The sequence below is a fragment of the Falco peregrinus genome, chromosome 6 (assembly GCF_023634155.1).
Source record: "Falco peregrinus isolate bFalPer1 chromosome 6, bFalPer1.pri, whole genome shotgun sequence".
Taxonomy (NCBI): Eukaryota; Metazoa; Chordata; class Aves; order Falconiformes; family Falconidae; genus Falco; species Falco peregrinus.
The window spans coordinates 54,504,438-54,531,496 of NC_073726.1; the positions used below are offsets into that span (position 1 = coordinate 54,504,438).

Genomic DNA, 27,059 nt, shown 5'->3' on the forward strand with positions numbered 1-27,059 from the left:
GCACCTTGATTTTAATATTACTTAAGCACACTTTTATATCTTTAATAGATTTTTTTTCAAGTGTCATAAAAGTTTGGGAGTTGTCACATTAGGTTGTTATAGCTCGAAATGTGTACTTCTCTGCTGAGGACTACAAATCCAATACACAGCCATGTGACTGCGTAAGAGGAGCTGCTCACTTTATGTCAATCCAGCTGCTATGCAAGTACATAAGAAATACATAATATACACCCTTATGTTAATCTTTATTTAAAAAACTGACTGCTTGCCACAAACTTTGGTATTTTAGCCAGCTGAAATATTTTCTTGTCAAGATACCCAAATGGGTTCCTGTTTATTGTTTATTAATTAGAGAAAATGGTGCTGAAATCAGTATGTCAGAGGAAGTGGGTGGTTCACATACGCTATTTAAACTTCTCTAATTTCAAAACGGCTTGAATGTATTTTTAATCTCCTCTGAAGACTTTTAATGGCCACATTTCCACAGCTTACCCAATTATCCATACTAGTGCTTAAACACCCTTGCAGTTGAAAGACTTTACTGACACACCGCCTTGAACCGCTGCACTTTCAAGCCGCCTGTAGTTTGTCAGACGGCGCTGGGCAACATTTCTGCTGCCTTCCCTTTGGAGTGACACTCCACCCTGACCCAGAGCTCCGACACTGCACCCCAACCCAGAGCTCCGACACTGCACCCCGACCCTACACAGGGCAGTAGTCCAAGAAGACGTCGTTCCTCCACGCCGTAGGGAAGGCAGCAGAAGCTCTGTGGGACTCTGCCACACCACACCTTTCTCGGAGACGGCAGCTGACCAGGTTCCCTTGACTTCAGGTGAACAACGAGGGCTGACACCCAGAGGGCCACCGGCAAACCTCACAGAGCTCCGGTGTGAGCTTCCTCCTTCACGGATGGTCTTCTGCGAAGGCCTCAAGGTCACGCAAGCTGCAGCATACCGGCAAGAGGCAGCCGCCACACACCGATGAGCACTGCCGGCTCTGCAGATGCCAGGACCGAGCCGCACACCGTGTGCCGTGTGGGCGGGGGCTGGGCTCCCGGCGGACGGGCGGGCCGCACCTGGCAGCTGGAGGTGACGGCCGGACCGAGCGCGGTCCGTCCGAAAGCAGCGCTGCGGGACGCTCCCCTCGGCCAAGGCCCGGCGCAGGGGCCCGGTACCTCCTCCCCCGGCTCCGCACGCGTATTCCACCCCCGCGGCCACCCTCGGAGCAGCGCCTCACCCAGACGCACCGTATTCCACCGACTCTGAGCAGGCCCCCAAGCCCGGGACGGGGCGGGGCGCCCCGCCCCACCGCCCCCGGCCCAGGCGAGGCCGGGCCGCCCGATCCAGCCCCCACCGTCCTCCCCGCCCCGCGGCGCTGCGGAGCTCCCCGCCCTCGCTCCTCGCTCTCGCTCCGCCGGCCGCTGCGGCATCCCCGGGCGGCGGGACCGGCGGCGACCGGCGACCCGCCCCCCACCCCCGCGCACGGCCCGGTCCCCCGCGGGCCCCGGGACTCGTCCCTGAGGCGGCCGCGGTGTGACGGGGGCCTCCCGCCGGGCCCGGCTCCGGAGGCGCAACGATGCCGGCAGCCCGTGCCGGGCCGCGCAGGGCCGCCCTGCGGCCGCAGCACCGCGGCGCCCCGTCTGCGGCGAGCCGCCCGCCCCTGGGCACCCTCTCCACCCCGCTCGCCTCCTCCTCCCACGGAGCCACCCTCCTCCTCCGCCCCCTCTCCCTGGCAGCCTCCTCCCCGCCCTTCCCCGCACTCCACGCCGGTGCCGGAGCCGCGCGTCACTCGGGCTCCAGCCCCGCCGCAGACATGGCGACACTGACAGCGGTCCAGCCGCTCACGCTGGACAGAGGTAAGCGCGGCGCCCGCCGCTCCCCGCTCCCCGCCGCTCGCCGCCCGCTCCGCGCCCTGCTCGGGGGGCGGCCGCGGCGCAGCGCGGGGTCCTGCCTCGCAGCCCCAGCGCGGCGGGCGCTGCAGCAGCGGCTCTCCCGGTGCCGCCGGCCGTGCCGGCGGGCGGCGGGGGCGCGCCTCCCCGCGGGGCTCGGTTGGGCGGCAGGAGAAGGGCTGGCATGGAGGACGTAAAACTTTGCCCGGGCAGGGAGTCGGGGTAGGGCCGGCATCCTGCCGGCGGGAGCGCGGCGGCGCCGCGGGCGCGGGATGTGGCTGGGCAGCCAGCGCTCCTCTCCGCGCCGCGGGGCCGCTCCGCCGCCTCCGCCCTGCAGGGCTCCCCCGTGGGCGGCCGAGCCGGGAGCCCCCGCGCCGCCGCCCCCGCAGGTGGCTGGGGGGGGGGGGGGGAGGCGGGCCGCGGCGGGGGCAGCGACTCCGGCCGGCGGTGCCCACTCTCCCGAGTGGGGAGCCCCAGCCTCCCGGGGAGCCACGGTCGTTCGTCGGCAAAATGGGGCGTTCTGGGGGGCTGGCGGGGGGTGACGGCAACTTCTCTGTTCGCTGGCCGGAATGATGCTGCCCCACAGAACGGCGCGTCGTCGCTTTCCTGTAGACGAGCCCCCGGCCGGGATAGGGGGAGCGGTCGGTGTGTTGCCAGCCTTGGGGCTGTGTCAGTAACCTGACCGAAGTGATACAAGAGGGTGCTGAAATCTTGAAGTTATGTGAAAATTCGACTTTTGCCTCCAGGCTGTGAAAATTGGACCTCTCCTTCCCAGTGCATTTGTGCCTGTAATAAGGCTCAGCAGAAACGTTATTAGATTTCTGTGGGTTACAGAGGAGAGTAACTTACCATTCTGATTTGGTTTGCTCCTTCAGCTCCATTCGTTAGAGATGTCTAACAGCTCCCAAGTTCAGCATCCTGAATTGCCGGGGTGTCCTTCTTCCTAACTCTCATCCCTGGGCTCCAAAAGGCTCCCAGCATGCATAAATCTTGTAGTCTTGAAAGCATGATTGAGGCCAGTGCCTTGGGCTTTTAAACATTTTGTTGCAGAGGATTAAGATGGGCTTTCTAAGCAAAACAGAGAGGTTGTTGCTGTAAATCCTATGCAAAAGAAACCTGACAAACTCAGTTTCAAAACAGTAAAGGACAGGTAGGCACCTTTTCTAGAACCCATTTGGGAACAGAACAGCCCACAAAGTACTCTAAATATGGCTAAAATTCCAACATTAGTAGAAAAGAAGGATCTAAAGTTAATTTTATTGAAATAACAAAATGCTAGCATGCACTTCAAATTAAACTGCTCAGAAATCCACTGTGTAATCTACAGTTTCACCCTAATACTGTTTTCAGTAAGCAGGACAAATCTATTTCCTGGCAAAGGGTTGAACAGATGGCAATCCATTAGCAAACCTGGCTTTTCAAAAGAAAGTATTACTATTTCAGAATTACACATTCCTTTTCATTACTAAAACTATGCTTTAAAACATCCACAATACACAAAAATGCAAATTAGTCCCAATTTAAATACAAGCATCTGTTGTCTCTGTCCAGGATATGCCTAACCATTTGGCAGAGGTGCCAACATTACAGTTTCCCTGGTCATCAGCCAGGGCTGATACCAGTGCGAGTGAGATATAACAACACAGAATGATAGGATGTGGTGTGCAAAAGGGAAATACAGATAAGATGTAGATGTAAATACTGCACCTGGCCTGCAGAAAGCCATTTCGTCAGAGGGATACACTTCGTCATCTGTAACATGTTGCTCCTACGTCAGTTGAAGATGGTGGGCTGAAGCAGCCCCAGAAGCCACTAGACCAAGCCCACTGCTTCCAGGTATTTGCTGTCATCTTTCACAGCCGTGAAAAAAGGAAAGTGTGACATGGTGAGATTTTCCAGATTTCTGTTGCTTTTATTAAAGCAGACGCAGCTACGTTTACTGTCACTGTGTTTTGCACAGCTTTGCTGTGATCTAGGCACAGCCTCAAAAAGTCTTGTACACTCATATCCACTTTGCCGTGTCCCATGGAGAGCTCAGCGCAGAAGAAAATAGCGAGCGTTTCAGAAGAGGTGGCATTAATAACCTTGCATTGCTGGGGGAATTGCTGCTTGATCTCTGTCCAGGAAGGGTTCTGCATTTGCCTCGCTAAGGGTCACCGAAACAGTAAAACATCATATAGCTACATACATTAGAAATCCGAATTGCAGTCTGACATGGTCTCCTCCTGGCCAAAAACTGATACACAATATTCTAGTGTGGAGATAGGAGCTTTTTTAAAGCCTGACATAAATGGAATTCAAAACCTGTATGGTAAAATGAATTTCCATTTAAAGGTGAAGGGCATGTTGTGTGTGAATGATTGAAAGCCAATTACATTCTGGAAGATTACTTCAGTCCAAAGCACAGGAATTAATTTCCTTAATTCTTGTCATCATGTGCCTTTCTACCTGCACAAATGTGTGCAAGTTCCATTAGGGCTCTTTAATATGTGGAACAAGTTCACAAAATAATGGAAATTTTAATCACTTACTATTTAATCTCAAAGGCTTTTGCCTGACCTTTGTGTGGTGCTCTGCTGGGGGGAGGGGAAGGAATCAGCAACTGTTTCAGAGAGGAAAACTCAAGCAGTGGAGCTACATGTGAGTACCACTTAGGGAGGATGGCCCCAGTGTTTGGGTGCTTTGGGAGGATGAAGAGCCTGCCTGCTGGGTGTCTTCCAACAGCCAAGTAAGTCTTCTCCATAAAAAAAAGTGCACCCTTCTTATCTTTATTGCACATGTCTCACATGCTAAATCGATACCACCTCATTGGCAATCTCTGGTGTCCATCAGAGCTAACTGGGGGAGCTTTTTAGGCTGATTCGAAGCTTAAACCCTGAAGGTGTAGGGAACTACACCTTGTTCCAGGTTGAGTCAGAAAGTTACAGTGCTGTCTTTCATAAAATGGCAAGCAGAAAAAGTAAGGTTGAGATTTTTTTTCTTTTTTCATTTGTTTAAGCTTATGGGCTTTTAAGTACATTCCCAGCTTAATTTACCTCCATAAAAAAAAAAAAAAAAAAACAAAAACGAAGTGGTCACTCCAAACCAAAAGGGAAACATTTAAAAATATCTGTACAATTTGTTTTTTACTTCTTCCACAGGTATGTCTTTAGTAAGAACTTGGTTGACACTGATTTTTGTTGCAGAGTGCTCTACTTGCAGTGAGTTGGCAGTTTCCGACAGTATCTATTTGTATTGGCGACAGTTTCTATTTGTATTGGCACACCACTCCTCACATCTTACATCTTGTCCTTCTCTATATAGGATGGGCAGTGCTGCCTTTGCCTCTTCTCTCAATGTCCTTTGTCTTCCCTCAGCCCACCCCATGACCAGCACTTTAGTAGCCAGAGCCCCGCACCTCCCTTTGCGTGCCATCTTCTGTTGCCTTGCTCTTCTCAAAGCCTCAGAGCAGTTAACTCCATCGCTGTGTGCATTGCCCACAACCCTTACCCGTTTTCACTGTTCAGAAACCCAGCTTCCTTCTCTAATATTCTGTTGTTCTGCTGTCCGTGACCATCAGCACCTCACCAGCTTAACATCTCAAATGCTGCATGCACATCCAGTGGCAATGTTCTGCTTTTCTCCAAGGGTAATGGCATCTGCCCCAGTCAGCTTGGCATCTTTGTGGTTCTCTGAGGATCTTGTGTAAGTTCCTGTGTGCTGCAGGTACATGTTGTGAGCAATTAGGAATTAAAGGAAGCTTGTTGTGGTTGGGATCACTTAAAGGGTGTGTTAGCAGCATCTGATGGAAACATTTTCTGCAAGTACCATTACGCTCCCAGAAGTACATTGGGAGGGAATAGATTTCTGTGCTTCCCTTGGCACTCTTTCCTGGAGTGGTCATCTGGAGGCGTGCAAATTGAAGCAGATGTCTTTCTGGCTATGTATAATTGATGTTCTTCTCTGTCTGAACTTTTTTATTTTGTTAAACTTCCATCAAATTTTTCATAAAGCTTATCTTTGATTTTTACTTGTGCTCTTCCTTCCAAGATGAGAATCTGCTTTGAAGGAAAGCTGACCATGTATTTTTCCAGATTGCTGCAAAACCTCATCCCAGTTCACCTCTGCATAGGACCATGAAAACATCAGCTTTAAAAGGGCACTTTTGAAAAGTTCTTGAAAATTATAAAATTAGCCTGCGCAAAGACCTTCTTATGATTAAGAGCAAGGGAATGTCTTTTCATGTGAAGGGGGGATTTCAACTGTCTTTTGTTAATAATCCGTGTCCTATTATGTTTTTCCTTATATAGTTACTATTCGTGTCACCGATGGTTTCACTTCTTCATGTGACTGAGGATAAAAGAAGAAATTTGAATAGACTGACTATACAGGGCTGTTATTTTGATCCCTGTGAAGTTTTCTAACAAGGTCATAGCTATTAGCTATTGCCAACCAAATTTCTATTGCCTTCGAATACATCCTTGGAAACTGGAAAGAACTCTTGCTCTTTGGTTGTAATGTGTAACTGAGTTCTGTTGTTTTTTTATGAATTCAAGCAAGTATTTTTCCAGTGGAGTGTGTGTCCCAAATCTTCTTGAAAATCCTTTATAAAGCACCATGTTCAGTGGCAGTAAATAAAAATATGAATGGATTTGGAATTGCCATCAGCTGTTAGAGGTGGTAGGCAAACCCTGCCAGATGTGGTACCGGATGGCACCTGACCATTAATATACATTGGTACTTGCTAGAGTACTCCTTCCTTCCTTGTCATCTCTTCTTATAATTTTTCTTCTCATTACATCCTCATAGCCTACATAAATGGGGATTTTCCCCCATCTGTGCCCATATATATGCATATAACAGAAATTATATTGAACATAGATTACAGTAGACTGTGCATATTTTAATATAATGTATGTTATCTTAGGGGGAAAAAAATGCAACGTACTCACCAGGAAGAGAAAATCAGACTCATTAAGTGTGAAATACAGTCCTTGACAGAGGAGCACCATAAGGCCAGAGCTCTCTCATGCAGGGTGAAGGCCTGTGGAGCAGTGCTAAGCGATGTGCTGCTCCCTGCCTGGCTCCCTGTCTGTCACAGGGATGTCTTCTCTTGCTCTTCAGCCTAGCATGCTAAAATTGAAAAATACTTCTGCAAGTGCCGCACGCTTTAAGTCTTAACGTTTCTGTGCTTGGTATGCCAACTGAGGATACATAAATAACCAAATTCATTCTTCCCAGAAAAAGAAAAAAGCCTATTGTTTGTAGGAACAGAAAAAAAAGTGACAATTGTAGTCATAGGCTGAAATGTTTGTGTTTTTTACATAAGTCTGTCAACATGTACTTGATTTTTTAAAATGTGTTTTTATGAAGGCATGGATTAAGATATTTATGGGTGATGACTGGGATGTTTTGTGAGGATCTGTGCAGTTCAAGTGTTGGTTAGTTAAGTGTGCAGTTCAGCTGCCTCCTGGAGCTCTGGAGCTGGAGGCGGAGCAAGTACCTACCTACATGTCATCTTCGGTTTTCATGAGCAGTGTAAAAACACATGGTTTGAAAAGTTAATTGGATATGACCAGCATAAATGTGTCTGGCAGCATGGGTTTGACCTGAAGAGGTACTGGGGCACATGGTGGCACAGGAGCTCTATGCTGGGCTGGACATGCTTGAGATGGGCTGGGTGCCTACGGGAGCATCTTCAGCTGGCCTCACCTGCTCAGAGGGGGACCCTGTCCTCCAGGCCGGAGCAACTTCAGGTGACGTGCAAACTGAGAGAACTATACCTGTACAGAGACACACGGAAACACCTACAAAACTCGTGGCATCTTTTAACATTGTCATCTTTGTTTTCTTAAATTTCTTAAATTTCCAGTCATGTTTCCTTCAGAAACATGTAATTGATAATAAGACGCATCTCTGCAGAAGCTGGATGTGCAGTCAGGAAATGTTTGTGAGGCACCTTTGAAAGAGTGACCACACTTTGGCCAGCCGATGGCTATGCAGGGACCTTGTGTTCCTCCTGCTCTGTCAGGCTGAAAATATTCTTTAGACATGGTAGCAGTGAAGTAATCATTTTAGTCTAATTTATGCTGTGTAGAGCCACGTGGTAAGCTGAGCTCACCTCTGTGTGTCCTGCTTCTCATCCCTCATGGGGACCTGCTCCTGCAGCTGGGTGAAGTGGATGAGGTTTTGACAAGCCCCTGCACAGGTGCAAGATTCACCAACAAGTTGCAGGAGTGTTAATGATTAGAAGGCACAAGAGATGCTATTTTTGTATGTAGTAAGTGTATACTTTATCTACATAATGTTGGAAAAGAAGGATTTGTTTTATAAATAACATCCCTATGCTGCTTCAGTTTCACACTGATGTCTGAGAGATATTTGTGGAACTACAGAAAAAAACATCTTAATGTAATTGTAAGCAAACAATTTGCTTAATGCCATCCTATTGCTTGAGTTGGACCCCTCTGTTGATGTTATTAGACAGAAACTTTCTTAAAAAATGTGACAGGTTACTGAAGTCATCAGCTTTGTGCAGAGGATGATCTGTCCTTTGAGTTCGGTGTTTCAGGACATGTACAAGGCATATCTTTAATGAAGATGACACTTGTGCAAGTGCAAAAAGATACAAGCTTTTGGCTGATTGGTGTTATTTAGATACAAAATAATGTTCTTGTAGATAATGCAGTAGAATTTGAAATACAAATTATGTAAAGCTATTTATTTTACTCATCAGAAGCACAAGTAATGAGAAGTTGAGCATTTAAGAGGAATCCAAGCAAAGGCAGACACAGGGTTTTGAGAAGCATGTAACTGTACATTTGTAAGTCTATTCCGTCATGCATCATGCACAGTTGTTTTGTTTCACATGATGCATTTTTGATATTTTAAAAGTAATGCTTACTAACGTGCTGTAAACAGTACATGTATGTATAAATCCAGGCATTTTTAAATTTAATCACAGTCAGCTTAATCTTCTTTTGAGACTGTTGCTGGAGAGTCAGCCTCTGAATTAGAAACATTCAGCTGTTTACTCTCCATTCTGATGAGATGATTTGATTCAGAAATGTACATTTACATACTAACAATGTTTTCCTAAGTATTTCAACCACAAGCTTGGAACTTCGATGTGTTAAATACAGAGGGAGATATATATATACACATATTTGAGAACTTGTTTTACCAGGGTCCAAAATGGAGTGGTTAAACAAACCCAAAATTTCTCAAATACAACTCAGCTAAGTTACCAGAAAACTGAAGAGAGAATATTAACTCTCTTCTTGTTACCTGAGCCCACATATAAAGTCCTTTTAGGTATGTGTATGTAACAGCTACATTGTATCCATTGTATTGCCCAAATGCCATCTTTTCACTGTTGTCTCACCAGTCTCAAACCACCTAGAAAAACAGAAGATAAAATCATGATGCTAGACTTCAAGTGGCAATTTGTATTGTCACAACGTACGCACAACTCATAATGTGTTGCTATGCTAGTGCTACTTTACTAATAATTGAAAGAAAAATAGAGAAAAAATCTTGATTAGGAAGCTGTGTCTCAAGAAGAGATCGGAGAAGTGATTGTTCTTTATTATTTAGAAGATGGAACAGTGAAGTATCCATGAATACACAGAGCATCAAAGCATTGATTTTAATTGTTTCTGTATAAACATGGATAATTGTATAAGGAAAAGCGTTGCCCAAAATAGGCTCTTAATTTATTTCTGCTGAACAAAAATTACATTATTACTGGTTCTTTTCAATAAAAGCCCATGTTTAATCACTAATCCTTCACATCCACTAACTCTTTGATTTTCTTCTTCAGCCATATTTTCTGAAAAAGAGTAAATCTCCTAGACCTTAAGATATGAATCCCTTTACAATCAGTTAAGCATTGGGGAAGAATGTACTTGAAATAGATCAGGTGGATGACCGTGGCCATCAGCAGCAGTCTTAGCCCTCAGAAATTTACTTACCATTATCTCTTCACATTTCAATAGATTTGGCAGCAGTGTGTTTGTCAAATGGCATTTACTGAATCAGCACAGGAACAAAAGAATAATATAGCTGTTCTTTGTTATACAGAGCCAGACCAGGGAAACATGAAGAGGGCATGACAGCTTTAACATCTATGAAGCAGTCTTAGGAAAAAGAGGTGATTGTATATCTGATCCCCTCTGTAGCCTGATAGTCTTGTAACTCAAGAGTAATAGCTCTGGAGTTTCTACTAATTTATACAGCACCTTTTGCATCCTAACAGTAAAACTGTGTCAAAGTATGCTGGGGGGCTTCTCATATCTTAAGTAGGTACTTTGTGAAATCAGGCTGCAACCCGAGGTGAGTTCCAGATCTGCTCCTATTCTCAGCGTTGTTCAACATGTAGTACACAAAGCAACAGCACTGCAAAGGTGACAGTGAGCTCTGTTTCTCACAGGGGCTTCTGTTGCAAAGCTTTGTTAGTAACTTGCAGCAGTGCTTCAACATAGTCACAGCTTTCTTCTAAGATCCTATTTGTTTCAAAGTTGAAAGTTAACAGTGGTCAGTTGTTGATACTTACCAGCAGTGTATCTGTACTGCCTAGTTTTGTAGGGATTTATTAATAAAAGATTTTATTTATATTGCTTTCATCTTGCTGTCATAGCTATTCACATACACACTTTCAAAGAACAGGGTTTTTTTCCTTTCCTGAGAAATGACTAGTATGTAGCCAGCTACCAGAGGGATTCAATCTGCAAAAAGCAATATCCTTAAATCCACTAAAATCAAAGAGAGAATATTAACTCTCTTCTCGTTACCTGATCCTACAGATAAAGTCCTGTTAGGTATGCGTACGTAACGACTACGTTGCATCCGTTGTATTGCCCAAATGCCATCTTTTCACTGTTGTCTCACCAGAGTCTCAAGCCGCCTAGAAAAACAGAAGATAAAATCAGGATGCTAGACTTCAGGTGATGGTTTGTATTGTCACAGTGTACAAGTGCCAGTAGCCCACAGCCATCTTTCTGATCTTTCTGGTAATAACAGAGAAAGATTTAAGACTAAGATTAGCTGGAGAGATAAGAACTGAGGAGAGGCAGCAGGAGACTCTGGTAATGACATACGAGCAGAGAGGTGAGAGTTACTGCTTTGGCTCAGACACAGTGCCTGTTGTGAAGGAGAATTAGCATCCCTAAGTTAACCTTGCCTCCCTTGGCGAGGCACCTGTTGGGGCCTTTTTTCCCTCTTCCTGTCTTCTTCCCTGCCAACAAAAAATCTCTGATGCAAACTAAAAACACACGCTGAAAGTATCAGTGTGGGAAAGGCATGAGGTTGCCCATATGGCCAAAACTTTTGTTTTGTGATGTGCACATAGGATGCATAAACACTTGCTTTTGCTTAGGCAGAGGAGCAAGAGAATGGATTTCAGCTAAAAGTGTGGTTTTTTCATCATGTTTTTCTTTGTTCAGCCAAGAGTATTCCTTGTAATTATTTGTTTTCTGCTTCTCTAGCTTAGTCAACTTTTTAATTCCTTCACTGATTTTCATATTTTTCCTATATGCTTGCGAATTAAAATGCAAAAACAAGTATTCTGTTAAGTAGGGTCCTTGGGGTATGTTAATGTACCAACCTTTTCTTCTTGTAATCTGGGATCAGAACCTCTAAAGTGTTTACGTTTGCAGTTTCAGCAAAGTGTCCAGGGTGCTTTTGTCTGCTGTTTAAAGCAGCTCCACTCCAGCATGGTGAACAGAGTCCGCTGAGGCAGAACTGATCCTACAAGATCAAGTGGCGTTGTGATCAGGAGACAGATGAGGCTGGTGGAGAGTTATCAAAGCATCTCTTTACAAGATACCTATGGCTATGGGAGGCAGCAGACAGCTTCCTTGCTTTCACATAGTTGAACTTGTAGGAGCTTAATTCCCAGGTCTGTTCACCATACTGAATTTCTCAGGGAGTTAAAGCTTGGCTTCAAAGGATTTTCTTTCTGTCATTTCATAGTTTCAGGAAGTCAGACAGAACTCCATTTTAGATGTCCTGTGTAGGCAAATAACTGCTTTAAACACCTGAGATCTCTCTTTTTAAAAAAAATTGCTTAAAGACTGAGAATTAAATAACAAAAAGTCTAAAGTGAAAAATATCCTGCTTCCTATGGCAAGCAAAGGCTAATTTTTTTATTTAAGGAATGAATATATACTTACATATTCACTGTATATGTAATACATATTTATTTGAATACAAAATAAACTTTTTTTTTAAAATGTTGCTTTTTATATCATATTTGTAGCTGACTCTCCCTAGTCAAAAAAAAGGGCCAGAATCATGTCTTGTCTGTTCTGTTCAGCGGTGAGTGGCTAGCTATAAATCATAGTTACGATCACAAAAAGCAGGTATGATTAAGCCATATAAAGTCTAAACTATATACAAAGGGCAACAAAAAAGGAATTTTACCTTCCCTTCCCTTGTCTCTACAGCTAATGCAGGGGAAAAATCATAACATTCTGTTTTAAGTACTGTGTTAAAAAAATTTCAGTGCTCTTCTATATGCATGATCAGCTTTATTTTTTAATCTTTTCTCTTAAAGGATAATTTAGTAACTTGTTTTCATGTCAATGCTATGTTCAATACCTACTATACAAAAGCAGTTTCAAATGTAAAGGGTTGGTGTATCTATAATGTCTTATTTCTTACAAGTGGCAAAATGTTCTGGTGAAAATTTTTGAATTTCTATTTATGCACCGTCTCATCCTGATTGCTTTAGAAACTGCAATGAAACTAATAATTTGGAGGAATAAAAAATATATCAGTGTTTAAAAATTATCATGTTTTAAGGTTAATTTTAAATGCCCATCTTTGAAAATTCTGAATTGTATTGTTACTCTTCAGGCCTCAAATTAAGCCAATGAAACTCATCTTATTGAAATGATCCTGAATTACGCATTAATTCCATCTTTACTGTTTTGTGATTTATGGTTATTCCTTTAAAAAGCAATAATGGAAATGTGATAGTAGATTGATATCTCTTTCTGTCACATGCACACATGCATGCACACGCATGCACACAAACCAAATCTGAAAATTGCTGACAAAATTGGTCCAGTGACTTACATCGGTTATGTGAAGGCTTCGAGGAAAAAACAGAAGACTGGGTCTATCTATGTACAGTAATTAATATTCTAAGATGATTGACCAAAGTAAAGCAAATCCAGTTCTCCTAGTTTGCCTTCATGGTAGGTTAAGACTATGAAAAACCCTAGTTGAGGAGAACAGAAATCACTTGTTAAAACTTAGAAGAGTGGGAAGCAGCGAGGAGATTACTGAAGACGTTGTAGACATTGTGAGGTTCAGAGAACATAGAGGAGCATAATTTTTCATTTAAGGGAATCTTTTGAATGTTGCATTTAAACAAGCTAAGCAGAGTATTCGAGAGCAGTATGTCTGAAACGGCAGTATTTCAGTATTTCAGGCAGAACGCCTGAAACGGCAAAAATGACTGAAATGGCTGGAGAGCCCTGAAGGGCTTTTGTGGTGTTGAGGGTGCTGGATGGAGGGGTCTCCACATAGTTTGCTGTCTGTATGTGAATCACAGGTGGCACTGCTTTCTCTGCGAATAAACTGTGTCCTTTCTATAAGTAATTTTGCTAAACGTCTCAAACCTTTGCTGTCATATTCACGTGTTCCTGCCAAAACTGCTTGGAAAACTCATGGTATATAACACTGCCGTGGGGTGTGCAACAGCTGGGTCATAGGGTCTCTAAGAATGGAGTGAAGCAGAGAACTTGGATGCTCGTGGTGTGCCTGAGAAGCTACACCCAGGCAAAACCTGGGTGCGGCTCAAACACATAGAAACATATAGACCAAAACATGGTCCGATGAGCAGCCAAAGAAAATGAGCCTACCCCAGGCAGTGGGGGAATGTATGTAGAAACACATGGGGATGAGCTGTTATGTCATTGGGGGCAGTCAGTTCATATCAGGCAAAAGGAGACAGACAAGAGATACACTCAGTTCTATTTCATGGTTGATTTTTCTCATACATAAGAAGGAAAAAGTCCATAAAACCATTGGTTAAGACATATTTAAAAGCATTAACTAAAAAACATGTTGGTCTGCCTGTTAATGATGCTGTTCTTGTCAAATGTAACTGTTCCGAAGTACAGTGTCTCCTGGACCACATGGAGATAAATTTGCATGAGTCATTCACTATATATCCGGACAGTAAGAGTGGGTTTCATCATACTGATGTAAATGTCTAATACGTAGGATGCAGGCATGTACATCTCAGCTAATCATCGAGTCTCCCTTTTTAGTCAACAAAGGGAACAGGCACTCCCAGAGTATGATTCATCTCATCTAAAATAGGTCAGATGAATTGTAGCCTCAAAGTGTCTGTTTTTCCTCATTGACTGTAACAGCAGTCGAGGGTGAGTCGCTGAGCTGTCAATGTCTACATCAGAAGCGTGGAGGCTTGAAACCCTCACTGCAAGATGAATCATGAGAGCTTTGTATGGTTGTTCTTTGTCATATTTATTTGTGCATTCATAGTGATGCTTAACCAGGGGAGTATAAAGTGACACTGCGTTAAATCTGTAACTGCTACCCATATCATCTAAACTAGAGTATGAAAGCACTGGTAGTATTATTTTTTCTATAAACCACTATAAAGTCTTGAATAATGTTGCTGTTTGCTAACAGCTTAGCTCATTGTTCCCTGCACATCAAGTCTGAATTACCATGATGAGGTACACCTTTATGCTTACTGATTAGCATGAAATTTGAGGCAAGATAAATATCAATTTAAATGGGCAAAAAAAAAAGCTGTTCTTTGCTTTAATGTTTCTGAACTCTCCAGATTAGATTATATAAATATATTAAATTAATAGAAGAGCTTTTGTATTCCAGGAGAGCACTGTGCTGATAGTAAGGAACCAAAGAGGTGAATGGAGGCATATTGGACAATCTGGTATTTGACACCAGAGTAAGAATTGCCATGTGGTACAAAGTAATGACTGACAGCAGAGCTCTAGTAATACAGAAAATTTTCAGAAGATACATGCTGAAAATTTTCCAAAGCTGGTACTTGAACCATGTAGTCACATAAACAGTTTGATAGAATGTACTGGGGCTACTGGCTATGAATTATGAATGAACTTTGCTAATCACCATGGAATTCTAATTGCCCAACCATTGATTACCTCTGCCATTTGTTAGTGTTTGGGGAAGACTGCTAAACACAATAAAGCATCCTCTATCGGCTTTGGGAATTATGATTAAAAGTTCACAGAATAACATTAAGAATTCTGGAATGCATTCTCATGAGCTTAAAGGAATAACTAAACCTGAATGGAAGTATTGGAGGAATGAAAAACGACTGACATTTGAAAGGACCTGTTATATCATGGAAATTCTTCACCTTCAGCCTTATTAAAGGTCTTCAAAGACGATGGAACAGAGCTTAAAAATTCCAGGATTATTATTCTGTAATGCCATGGTGAAGCTATGAATATTTTAGAGACTTACTGAGTATCCTTGCTGTCAGTTTGTAGTGATGTTCTATATCTCTGAGGTACCAAAGGGTGGTGTTGATGCAGCACATTTACTTTTCCTAGTAACTGGCATACTAATTCAGTGAAGGTCTCCAGAATTAACAGGAACAAGGCGTAGAAAGACCTCAAGAGGATGAGAAACCTGTTCTCTAATATCTTCTTAATAAACAAGTGATCACTGTATTTTGGCTTTGGGAACAACCCAACAACATGATTTCTAGAGCAGTTATCAGAGCAAAGAAATACTGTGTTTCTGAGTGATTACTGTTTGAACCCAAACTAGTATTACACAGCATTGTTGCTACTATTTAACTGCCTAATAGTCTCATAAGTCAGAGGATAATACATTTATTTTAAGGACTGCAGCTCACTCATAGACTAACACAAGAGAGAAAGGTTAGACATTGGTAGATATACCACAGTTTTCACATTTTGCAGTATAAAGCATGCACGTGTGTTCTTTTTCAAGAGTCACTGTAGTATTAGATGGGACATATTTAGCATGCTAAAATAATTTGCTACATTCTTCCTAATAATTTTCAACCTATCTACTAAACTGAAACAAACAAACCCTGCACAAAATCTACCGGAGTGAACCCCCAGACTGGACAACTTCCACAGAATGTGAAGCCTGGACTACTCAATTTTAACAGTAAAGTGAAAGAGCACCGAGTCCGGACCAGCCAGGTTTCTTTCTGTGGATTCATAATCTGCTTTCAAGTTGTAAAAGCTGAATTGCAAAGTGTTGGAAATAGCATTGACTTTTCAAAGAATTCAGCAAATTAAATATATCAGTCTACATTGTGCATTGCTAGCTATTTGAATAAAAATCAGCAAGTGAAAACAATATATAACAGAACAAAGTGATAACTAAGCCAGATGACTTTTCTTTCAACTGCTGTATGGCTATGTATACATGATTCAACTTTGTTTAGTATTACATGAGAGTGTTCCACTTGTATCACAGTATGGTACTTTGCTAGTTCTGTGTTCTAGTGATTCCTCTCTTTGTTAGGGTTTGTATAGTAGTAACTTTCTGCTTGTGTCCTGCTAGCAACGTAAGTGAAACTTCATTCAAATGAAAATACAGAAGGAACATTTAAAATGGAGATTCTTTTTTCTGAGAGTCATGCTTTTCTTTTGATGAGTGCACTTGATAAAATGTGTTCCACCCACAGCCCCCTGCCTTCTATGTATTTCACTGATAATGTGACCCACCATGCTGAAACAGTATTATTTACTGAAAGGCTGTAGGCAAGCATGATGATGAGAAGACTAAAAGGGAAGTGAATGTTAAACAGAATGGGAGAGAAAGGAATTGTGCATATTATGAGGAAATCAGGAAAAAAATGGTAAAACAAAAAAAGTGTGGTTACAGTTGGATATAATAAGTGCATATTGCTTTTAAAATGTATGCATCTTAGTATACAGAGGAATAATGCTACCCACATTGTTACTCAAAATTCCCACTAATTTCTATGGGAAATGAAGATAGATTTCAATTATATTGGCATGAGTTTAGTGTTAGCATAATGGAGCTCATATTTTGGAAAATGTTTGAGAGTAGGCAAAACAATCCTTTTCAGAAGTTGTGTTTAAAAACACGTGCTCCTAACAAAGCATCAGCTGGCAACAAACAGTTTTGGCCCTGAACACATGCCTCATTTTCATCCTGTAATTTTATCCGATGAAGCTCTATTATTCTGTATTCTACCATGAGCAATATCCCACTAGCCATTGCCAAACTGATCAAGCTGTGGGCCTAACTGTGACAAGAGTAAGAAGAATAAGAGTAAGCTCATTCTTAACAGATATGATAGGTGAATAATAAATCAAAGCGAGAACTTGGGCAGCAGCATTCATGTATTTTAGCATGTTGGATGAATTTGGAAGTGTGGAGAATGAGAATGCTCTTGGAATATTCTGCTTTTTCTGTACTCCCAACCACTTCTGAATCACAAAGTTAAGTAATGTAGTATTAGCAAATAATGAGAACTTGGTGCCCAGTTTTGCCTGTGAGACTGCATACTAAACACCTGTGCCAGACTTTTCAACCAGAATTTGAATTTATCATTTGTGTTGTAACACTTGTCACTTTAGAAGTGCTTAATTGTCATCTACAGTCTGGTCCATGCCCTAGGGAAATGTTTAGACCCATATTTAGTCTTTTAGATCGATTAACGTGCCTAAAGCTATTTATGTTTCCTTCTGGATCAGACCAGATTTCTCAATTAGTACAAATTTTTCATTGAATATCATTTAGTTCAGGACCACAGAAAATATGGGGTGATTCACAGAATTTGCAGGTGTAGTGATGAAACTTCTAAGCAACTGCAAAACAGCAACCAATCTGTCAGCTGTGGCACTGACCTTCTACAAGTACAGCTTGTGAGACGGTGAGTTCGAAACTTACCTGAACTGACACTGGAAAAGGCCCCAGTCTGATTTAGAATTACTGAGTAGCTATCATGTATCACATGAATTTTAGAGGCCTTATCTGATATATTATGGTAGGCTGTTGAAGCTCCTTCAGAATTAATCACCTAATTGCTTTGTGCTGTCTGACATAGCAGTTTGCACCAATTGGTACTAATAACTGGGGAGTGTGAGTTTAGTATTTAGCTAACTGCAAGTCTTGGGTGGCAGATACAGACTTAAAAGAAAAAAATCCAAAGTAAATTGTTTGATAGTTTTGTTAGAAAATCATTGTGACATTATTATTACCAAGAACATTAAAAATCTTGTTTGTTGCATCATATTTTTTAATGCATTGCCATTCTTTTGCACTCCATTGACATGGTTCTTGCTAAAGAGTGTACTTACCTCTTCTTAAATCTCAAAAACATCCTTTTTGAAGTATTTGCTGCCATCGGTCATATTCTTCTTTCTAGAATCTCATTTTTTCTTGATTTGCATGGCCACCTTATTTCCCAGATCTCTTCTTAGCTTTCTGATCACCACTTCAGTAAGTGCTTTAGAAGGGCATTACTTGGTACACCTCCACATCATCTCTTCCCTTTCTATTTGCAAATACAGCTTCAACTGGTGTCTCCATACATGTACCTCACAAACCTGCTTCATTAATCCCTCACACCAAGGTTTATGTCTCTCAGATGACCCCTTTTGAATGATACTGGCTATGTCTCTGCCAGCAGATAGTGTGGAGTGGAGAAACAGGCAGATCAGGAAAGCAAACGAGGTGCTGAGGACCTCACGACCACATTGTGTGCATTGTGCAGAGATTATCTCAGGCGAGCTGTGATCTAGTAACATGGACTGGGTGCCCACTAGCAGTTGAAGCACTGCTTGGAGAAAAAGCGCAAGTGCAGTCTTTGAACATGGGGTTAGGGTTAGTTTCATCTGAAAGTTCATGAGCTCCAAGACTGCTCTTGTGATGCAAACTACAGCCCAGTAAGTGGAAATATCCTTCCAAAAGAAACACTGCATGCTTTCTGCCATGCTTCCTCTCAGACTTAGAGCTATTTGTTTGGCAGATGCCAAAGCCTGAGAATTCTTTGGGTGTTAATCTACTATGGCACAACCTACCATGTTGACCAGTTGCCTGGTCAAAAAAATTAAAATTTAATTTTTTTGAGATGTCATCTTCTCTTTTCCTAACATTGATGCAGCTGGATATTAATTATTTTCTTATAAATGCAAATATACAATTATGATTTTGTTCCTGTTGCAGCTCATCTACTGTCATCTCTTTTCTATTTCCAGAAAACTTCTCATGTCTTTGTTGTATATCTGGTCAGTATAGCTCAGCTACAAGCCAAGGATTGTAAGAACTGTTTCAATTAGCATAATCTCCCAGTCACAAACAGTAAAATCTTTGTCATCGTAAAGGAGAATTATATAATGTTGCTTCTAGCCATCGTAGTCATTTTGGATTTGTGTAGTTGGCAGGGAGAGCATTTATTTCTTTATTCTGTGTTAAAGCAGAGAATTAAATGCCTCAACTGTTGTTATATCATTTAGTACTATGCGTTCATTTCATCACTAGGATACAGACCTATATTTAGTAGAGTGGTGTGACTGGCCAGTAGTGGCTCTGGTGGCTATGCAAAAGACACTACAAGATGTAAGAATGACCACACATTCAAGACTTGCCATGTTCAACTGTACCAGCAAATCTACAGAAAAAGCCACAAGCCAGCATTAAATGACATGAGAGGAGAAAACCCTGTATTTAAGCTCTATCATCCTGAAGACTGACCAGGATATGTATTGCTCAGCTCAATCCTGCATGGAAGTCAGTGTGTCCCTGACATGACTAGGCTAGCCTCCATGAGACTGGCCAGTATTTCTTATGCCCCTGTGTCCCCACCCATAAAGGATCGTTGAGCACTTCATGGGTTGTTTGGGTTTATATATATATATATATGTGTCGTAGTAATTGTGTAAATTAGGAACTAGTGTTAAAGAGGAAAAATGCTGTGAGAGTGAGGGTATGAGCACTGTTCAACTGGATCACCAATATGGCTAATCACTTAAGCCCTCTGGACTGTGCTTCAGAGACACTTCGATCTTTCCCTTGACAGCACACAAGCGCTTAAGGAGAATTCAGGCCACCAAAAATATTCCATGTATTTCTGTGGGTCATATGGGGTTTGTGTGGCAGGTCAGGTCTTTGGAGACCTAGACGAGAGCCTTACATGTTTACCCTTCTCTAGCAGACTTCCCATTCTTCCCTAGCAGACTTTGCTTGTCTCTAAAGGACTTTATTTATCAGTAGTTGATATTTAGATTTAGATTTATGAGAAGATCAAATATTTTTCTTCGGTGTTGTCACCCTGAAGGCGTTTACATGAGTACTCCAACTTTCTGAAAGCAGCCCCCATACTGTTCCTGTGCTGCTTTCTCTTATGCAGAAAGTAAGAAATATTTTAGGTCTGCTAATATGGATTAGCTGCTTTGAACTGGTAGCTTTGTTCCAAAGAATGTTTGCGACTAAGACTGAACCTCTGTGTGTGTGTCTGTTGTATGTGCACATGCTGTTTGTCCATACTTTGGGATTTGGATCTCTGAACAGCAGTGTTGTTGCCTAGCTGAGGCTGGTATAACAAAGATTAATATAGTATGCATTGGTAAAGCTAATGTTAAATTTAAAATGCCCATCAGTGTGTCCCTTTAGTCACTTACTAGTCACTGTTTATACTGATCTGTATTCCCTTTTTTCCCCGCTCAGATGTTGCAAGAGCAATTGAGTTGCTGGAGAAACTGCAAGAATCTGGAGAAGTACCAGTACACAAGCTACAGTCCCTAAAGAAGGTGCTGCAGAGTGAGTTTTGTACAGCTATCAGAGAGGTATGAAACTGAAATTTTTTGTTACTTCTCAGAATAACATCCCTCTCCTGAAAAATGTACTTGCCTTTCAGTGCTGGAGAAGCAGAAGTACCTTGTGTAAAGGATGATGGATGTGAGATGTGTCTGTAGCTGCCTGCTACTATGCAGAATGCTGTAGTTACTGAAAAGCAGACACAGAACAGTTGCGTCAGCAAGGCATCAAGCCTGAGGCAATTAGCCATGCTAAGGAGAAAGGGTGATTAATTAGTACTTTAGTATTCTGGTCATGCTGTTTCAGGGTCTGTGCTAACCTGTACAGCACTGTGCTGGGATATGGGGACGTGCCAAGCTGGGTCAGTGCAAGCTTAAATGCTTCTCCTTGGAGCTCAGGTGTGTGATAGGGATGTGCTGATAAAATCAGAACACTGCGAGAGACAAATGGTGCAAGCGCTGCAGTTAACTGAAGCCGACAGGACTCTTGCCGTTGAAGTCAGTAGCCAAGCCCCTGCGGGCCTTGCTCCACATGTCAGAAACCCCTGTCAGATGGCTAAGAACTGTGATCATGACCCTGCCAGCCATGGTCTGGGCCTTCCTAAGCTCTGCTCAATAGCAGATAAATGATGACTGTTTTCTTCTAGTCAAACTAGAGAAGCAGCACCCCACTTCCTGCATGAATACACGCAGCATCTTTAAAGCGGTTAAATTACAAACACTTCTGTTTCTTAGACAGAAACCACGAGTTAATACAACATTTTGTCAGACTTCTTACCTGCTTAACTGAGTGCCAGACAGAAGCAGCTTGAAATGCCCTAAAGGAGGCAACATCTTTTCAGCAGAAAATCTGTAAAAACTGTTCCAGTTTATCTGTCTGCTGCCTGGAACTAATGCCCCCTCACTGAAATCAATGAGGAATCTAATGTTCCCTCCATGGTGGCAGAATTGAACTCCTGATAACTAGGCGGCAGCAGCAGCAGCACATTGATTGAGTGGACTGCTGGGTGGCTGGAAGAAAGAAAGAGAGGAACAGACATCAGCTTAATAAGCAAAATGCAACATACTCTTTGTTTTATGGAATATATTCTTCAATGTGAGAAACAGAGAGGCTACCACTTAATTAAATGGCAGTTGTCAAGGCTTTTTAAAGGGAATAGTGTTCCATGACAATAAATAATGGTGCTGTGTACCCTGAAAAGCTGATATTCTGACTAGTCCTTTCAGCTGACCTAGTAAATGCTTCTTTAATTGACCACAGGGCGTTGAAAAGTTGTGGGGTTGCTTTTGTGGGGTTTGGGGACTTTTTTCAGATAGCAGAGCCTGGTACCATAATTGTTAAAGGCAACTTTCAGTCTTTGCAACATCATCAGTGAAATCTTACTAAATTTATATTCATCTCTGGAAAACAGTCTTAGCAGAAACAAACACAAAGCTTGTTGAAACAGGTACAGTGCCTAGGAAGTAGGAAAATGAGTTAGAGAAATGCATTCTCAGTTCAGTGAACTGAAAGTAGATTTTGACAAAATAATCTCAGTGGCACAGAAGTTCTTTATAGAGTGTAGAGTGGCGTGTAAAGACAACCTGCACGTGACAGACTATCTAATAACTGTTAGATTCTTACAACCAAATAATAGTCACTTTAGGAAGCCTGGAGCCAGTTATTACACAAGAACTGAGTGATGATGAATTAGTAGTTAGATCAGTTCTAGCAGCTTCATAAGCAAAAACATTTATTTCTATTTAAATACTTAATGTGTTTTATATGTATATAACCTATCTATCTAATAGATCACTATCAGAGAACAAAATTTCTACACCCAAAAAATTATTAATGCCATTTATCACGATGTATGTAAATATTTTTTTAGAAAAAAATCTTCAAATATAAAAGTCCCAGTAACAAATATTTTTGTTTAGGGAGAGTAGGAGAATTGCCATATATATTGATAGTACTTAAGGTTGTTTAACATGTGGCTCCTCTTTCCAGTTGCTTACATTAAGCCCTTGGCAAATATTTAACCTGTAATGCTCTTTATTTTCACCGGTTGAAGAGTTGTTGGAAAATTGCAGAAAATAATTTCTACCATTTAAAAAAAAATATTTAGAAGGGCATGGACTATTTTGGTCATGTTACATTGTTAGACATCTCCAAGCACTGCAGCAAGGGCTTGGAGGATATCTGAGCTGGGTCATGCCATTAATCAGAGATGCCCTTCTTGCATGTTCTTCATGTACACTGGAGTTTATGAAAGACTGATAGCTACTTAATTGAAGAGCACATTCTTTTCTGACTGTATTTGAGCTTGAGGTAGCTGAGGCTAGACAGAAATAGGTCATAGGATAATATAGGGCAAGAGAAAATGGCCTCAGGTTGTGCCAGGGGAGGTTTAGATTGGAGATGAGGAAAAATTGCTTCACTGAAAGGATGGTCAAGCACTGGAGCAGACTGCCCAGGGAGGTGGTAGAATATCCCTTGAAGTGTGTAAAAAACACTTAGATCTGGTGCTTAGGGACATGGCTTATGGTGGACTTGGCAGTCCTGGGTTGATGGTCTTTTCAGACCTAAATGATTCTATGATTCTATGAACTCTCCCTGCAAATGGTCCCTCCCATTGTTTATCTTCACCCAGGTGCAAGATGTGAGAGTGTGGTGACTAGCTTCTAATTCCCTCTATTAGCATCTACATACACTAGAGGAGAAAAGTTTTTGACCTTACAAAAGAAGGCACAGCGAAGTAAGGAGAAAAGTGGGAGTTGTTTGGAACACAGGAGCCTTCCTGGAGAACACAGTGAAACAGACCAGGTGTGAGCGGTAGGTAGGAGTAATCAAAATGGGATGAAGGGCAGTGGCAGGCTTTGTATTAGTACGCAGATTTTGTAAGAGGCTATTATATGTATGCAGAGATTCAGATCTGCAGTGTGATGTGTTCATTGTATAATACAAGAGCTGAGCCTGATTTTCTTTCGTCATAAAACCTAGTAAAAGAGGTTAAGGCTGACTGCGGTAGTCCTATAGACTCTGTAATTGAGGAGCTTTGGAAAATAAACATTTTCTTTTCCAATCTAAAAAATTACAGACACTTAACTATCCAGTGAGTTTGATTGTTAAAATACGTCCCAGAGAAACTCAGTGCTGGGCTGAGTGCAGGTGAAAAGATCAAAGATAAAATATAATCCACACAGTATTGATTGAATGTGACTTGTCCCTTCTACAAGTAGAAGTTCTTTACAAAAGCAGGAGGTCAGTTTTATAATCAATTAGCCTTTGAAAGTATGAGATACGTTGTTAGATGGCATACATTTGAATCTAATATGTAGGAATCTATTAAATGACTGTAATTAATTGTATTTATGGGAACTTATTTAGTAAATCAACCTGCCAGTTCAAATCCCTACACTAATATCCCATAGAAATAAAATCTTCTTAAAGTGACTGAGTGAATGAAATTTAAATAGAAGTACTTTGGCATTTTTCTAGGATGCTATGTCATGAAATGGTGATTAATGGTTCTCACTTAGCTAAATAAAAGTACCACCAACTGAAATACTCTGTCTGGCACTGGGCAAGAATATATAATAGCTCTGAAAATAATGGAAAAAATTGAAGTATGTAATGGCCTCAGTATTTCCTTTTCACCTGAAGACCCCTAGACTAGGAAACAAGTTAACCGAAGTCTGGTCACATTAAAATTGAGTTCTGAAGAAAAAATTAATTATGCTTTAAAATTACTTTTTTCAAAAGCTCACTAGCTATATGAAGATTAATTAGCCTTCTGTAGCCTTGTCACCCGGCAAAAGATGCATGAATCTTGTCCATTATACCATTAAGTCCTTTACCCTTCCATGTGTTTTTGCTGTTCATTCAAAGCTGATGCCATATTATAGTCTTCTGATTCCCAGGGGGTTACTGGAACAGAAGAAGGGCAAGGCTCCAAAAGTGAATGCATAATTGAACTGCTGAGAAGGTATATTCACATGCAACATAAAACTAGGCAACCTGAAATGATAAAAAGACTTTAAGTCAGTAAAAAGGAAGTTACGAGAACTATAAGATAAGGTGGACTTCTGGTCTGGCAAGAAACCTTAAAGAGCTGTAGGCACAGAAGGCAGAACAAACAGTTGAGCAAAACACAGTGAACTGTCAACAAGAAAATGTGGCAAGCCTTAGCATATTACGGCAATTTCATTTACTGTTAATGTCTGGTAATCGGTACTGAAATGCCAGGAGAGTAACAAAACAGCTTGATAAACCACGCATCTCCTGAGGAGCAGAAGTTTTCTTTCAGGTTGATTCTCAAGTTTCTATTTCTGTATATTAAATGTGTAAAATTCAGGTGTATCTCACTTTCCTTCCAGCCTTCCTTCACTACTCCATTTTCCATTTCAAGATTAAATCTAATGTTCTTCTGTGTGGATATTATTTAAAAGAAAATCTGACTGGTAAATGCCTGTAGGGAAACTTTTATTAATACCAAAAGTAGTCAGATCAGAAAGTCCTTATAAAAATGTGGTATGTCAACCAGACGCACAAAAATAACCATTATTTCATCCTGTTATCTTATGGCCTCCACCAAAATACCAGGTCATCACAGAAGAGCACTTTTGCAGGACTGGGTCACTGGCAATCATTTCTTACAAGGAGGAGCAGTCAACACAAAATGCTGTTGTGTATTTTGTATGAAATTAATTTGTGAAACAGCATATGTCTTGGAAAATAGTTCAGTTTCTACTTCAATAGTCTAAAACTTTTAAATTTAATATAACATTATGTTGTGGACAGAGCATCCTGGACATTTAAAGACCACTAGTGACTTAACAGGCCAAAAAATGGCAGTGGCAGAACACTGACACATTTCTGATGAGTTCTGGATGCCCCCCACTTACTTTAGAGATACATTTGATTATGTTCTGTAATATTAAAAACATAGTTTCACTACATGCTAGGCAAGACAGTTCAACAAACCTAGTCAGTATTGGAATGGTTTCCTTTAATTAATAATTTTCCTTTTTGTGCCTTAGCAATCTGAACACCTGGAATCCCAGTGCTGCTGATATGCACCGCATTATTATCTGGTCATTTCCTCAAGCTGCCTACCTGCACTTTTCGTTATTAACCCTGATACATGTCTTTGCAAATATTAGGGAACCAAAAGAAGGCAGCTGAGTGTTGAAAGCTGAGTCTGGTGATAGTGTACTTGTTACTTTACAGTGTGATGCAGTGTGTGACAGCAGGAGGCTGGCTGGAACCCATAGCTGTTTATTTCAGATATCCCAGTATGGTGGTGTACTCCATTTTAAAGGGCTGTACTAAATATAACAATTTAACTGGACTCAGGTGAAACTTCTTGTTAATACTTTTATTAAAATCATTAATTCTGGATTTTAATGTAGAGGTCATTTAAAATCCTGGTTTCGTTGTGTTTCAAGAATCTCAAGATGTCTTTGTTCAGTTTGCAATATAATGCTGTTCCTCTGCCTCCCAGACCTAGCCTCTGAAAGCGGGGTTCCATTGTTTCCTGCCTGATGAATCCCATTCCCTGTAAAAATACAGGTTCACCAGGCCAAATTGTCTTGGTTGACACTGAGAGTAGCCCCAGAGTTCAAATCTTGCCTTTTGTTACTCTTTTCTTTTCACAGGGAGCTGAATATTTGTTACAGAAGGAAAAACACAATTCCAATCAGTCTCTCATCCCCACGGGGCGAGCCGAGCTTGTGAAGTTTTTGAATTATAACAGGCAACTCGGGGGGGGGGGAATTTTTTTTTTTTTTTGAGAATGCTTACAGCTATAGATCACAGCACAGAGCTGTGATTAAGGCTCAGTGGGAAGCCTGACATCGAAAGTTGCCTGCTGTCACTTTACCCATGCAAATGCAAGTGTTGGTCAAGATTAAGCAAAAGTGGTATGTTGGATTTACTAATAAGGCAATTAGTAAACAAAAGGGCAATAGGACAACTCATACGAGTAAAGTGAGCAAGATTTATGAGCTCAGATTTTTAACTCAGGTCATAAAAGAGTTATGGTTATATTAGCATCGTACCCTATTAGACTGGCTGGGAAGCAAAGTTCTCCGTAGGCTAATCTGATACCTTGTTATACCTTGTTCTGGTATTCCAGACAGCTCATTCAAAATTACTGCACATTAATTTAGCAGCAGCATTCATGTAGTAGCAAACATGGGATTTTGCAAATTGACCAAATTTGTTCAGATTTTTACATGCTTATGCATGGATTGATTTGTATCTTTTCATTAAAATTTGCATTTCTTGATGCTAATTATAAAGTTCCAACATTTTATTTTCTTTTTAGATATCAGGGTGGATTATAATGTCAGCTGAACCAGTCCAGTTTACCAGAATTCTGGGGCTGTGTAGTGTTTGCAAGAATTTTTTG

At 41.5% G+C, this 27,059-nt stretch overlaps 1 protein-coding gene across 1 annotated transcript in view; it reads left to right on the forward strand.

Moving 5' to 3' along the window:
* Positions 1-1,450: 1,450 nt before the first annotated feature.
* Positions 1,451-27,059, forward strand: part of LIN7A (lin-7 homolog A, crumbs cell polarity complex component) — a 50,218-nt gene continuing 24,609 nt past the window's right edge. Inside the window, exons 1-2 of the mRNA XM_055809183.1 lie at positions 1,451-1,855; positions 20,576-20,694. Coding sequence (XP_055665158.1) covers positions 1,576-1,855; positions 20,576-20,694 — 399 coding nt within the window. The 5' untranslated portion in view covers positions 1,451-1,575. The remainder of the gene's footprint in view (positions 1,856-20,575; positions 20,695-27,059) is intronic.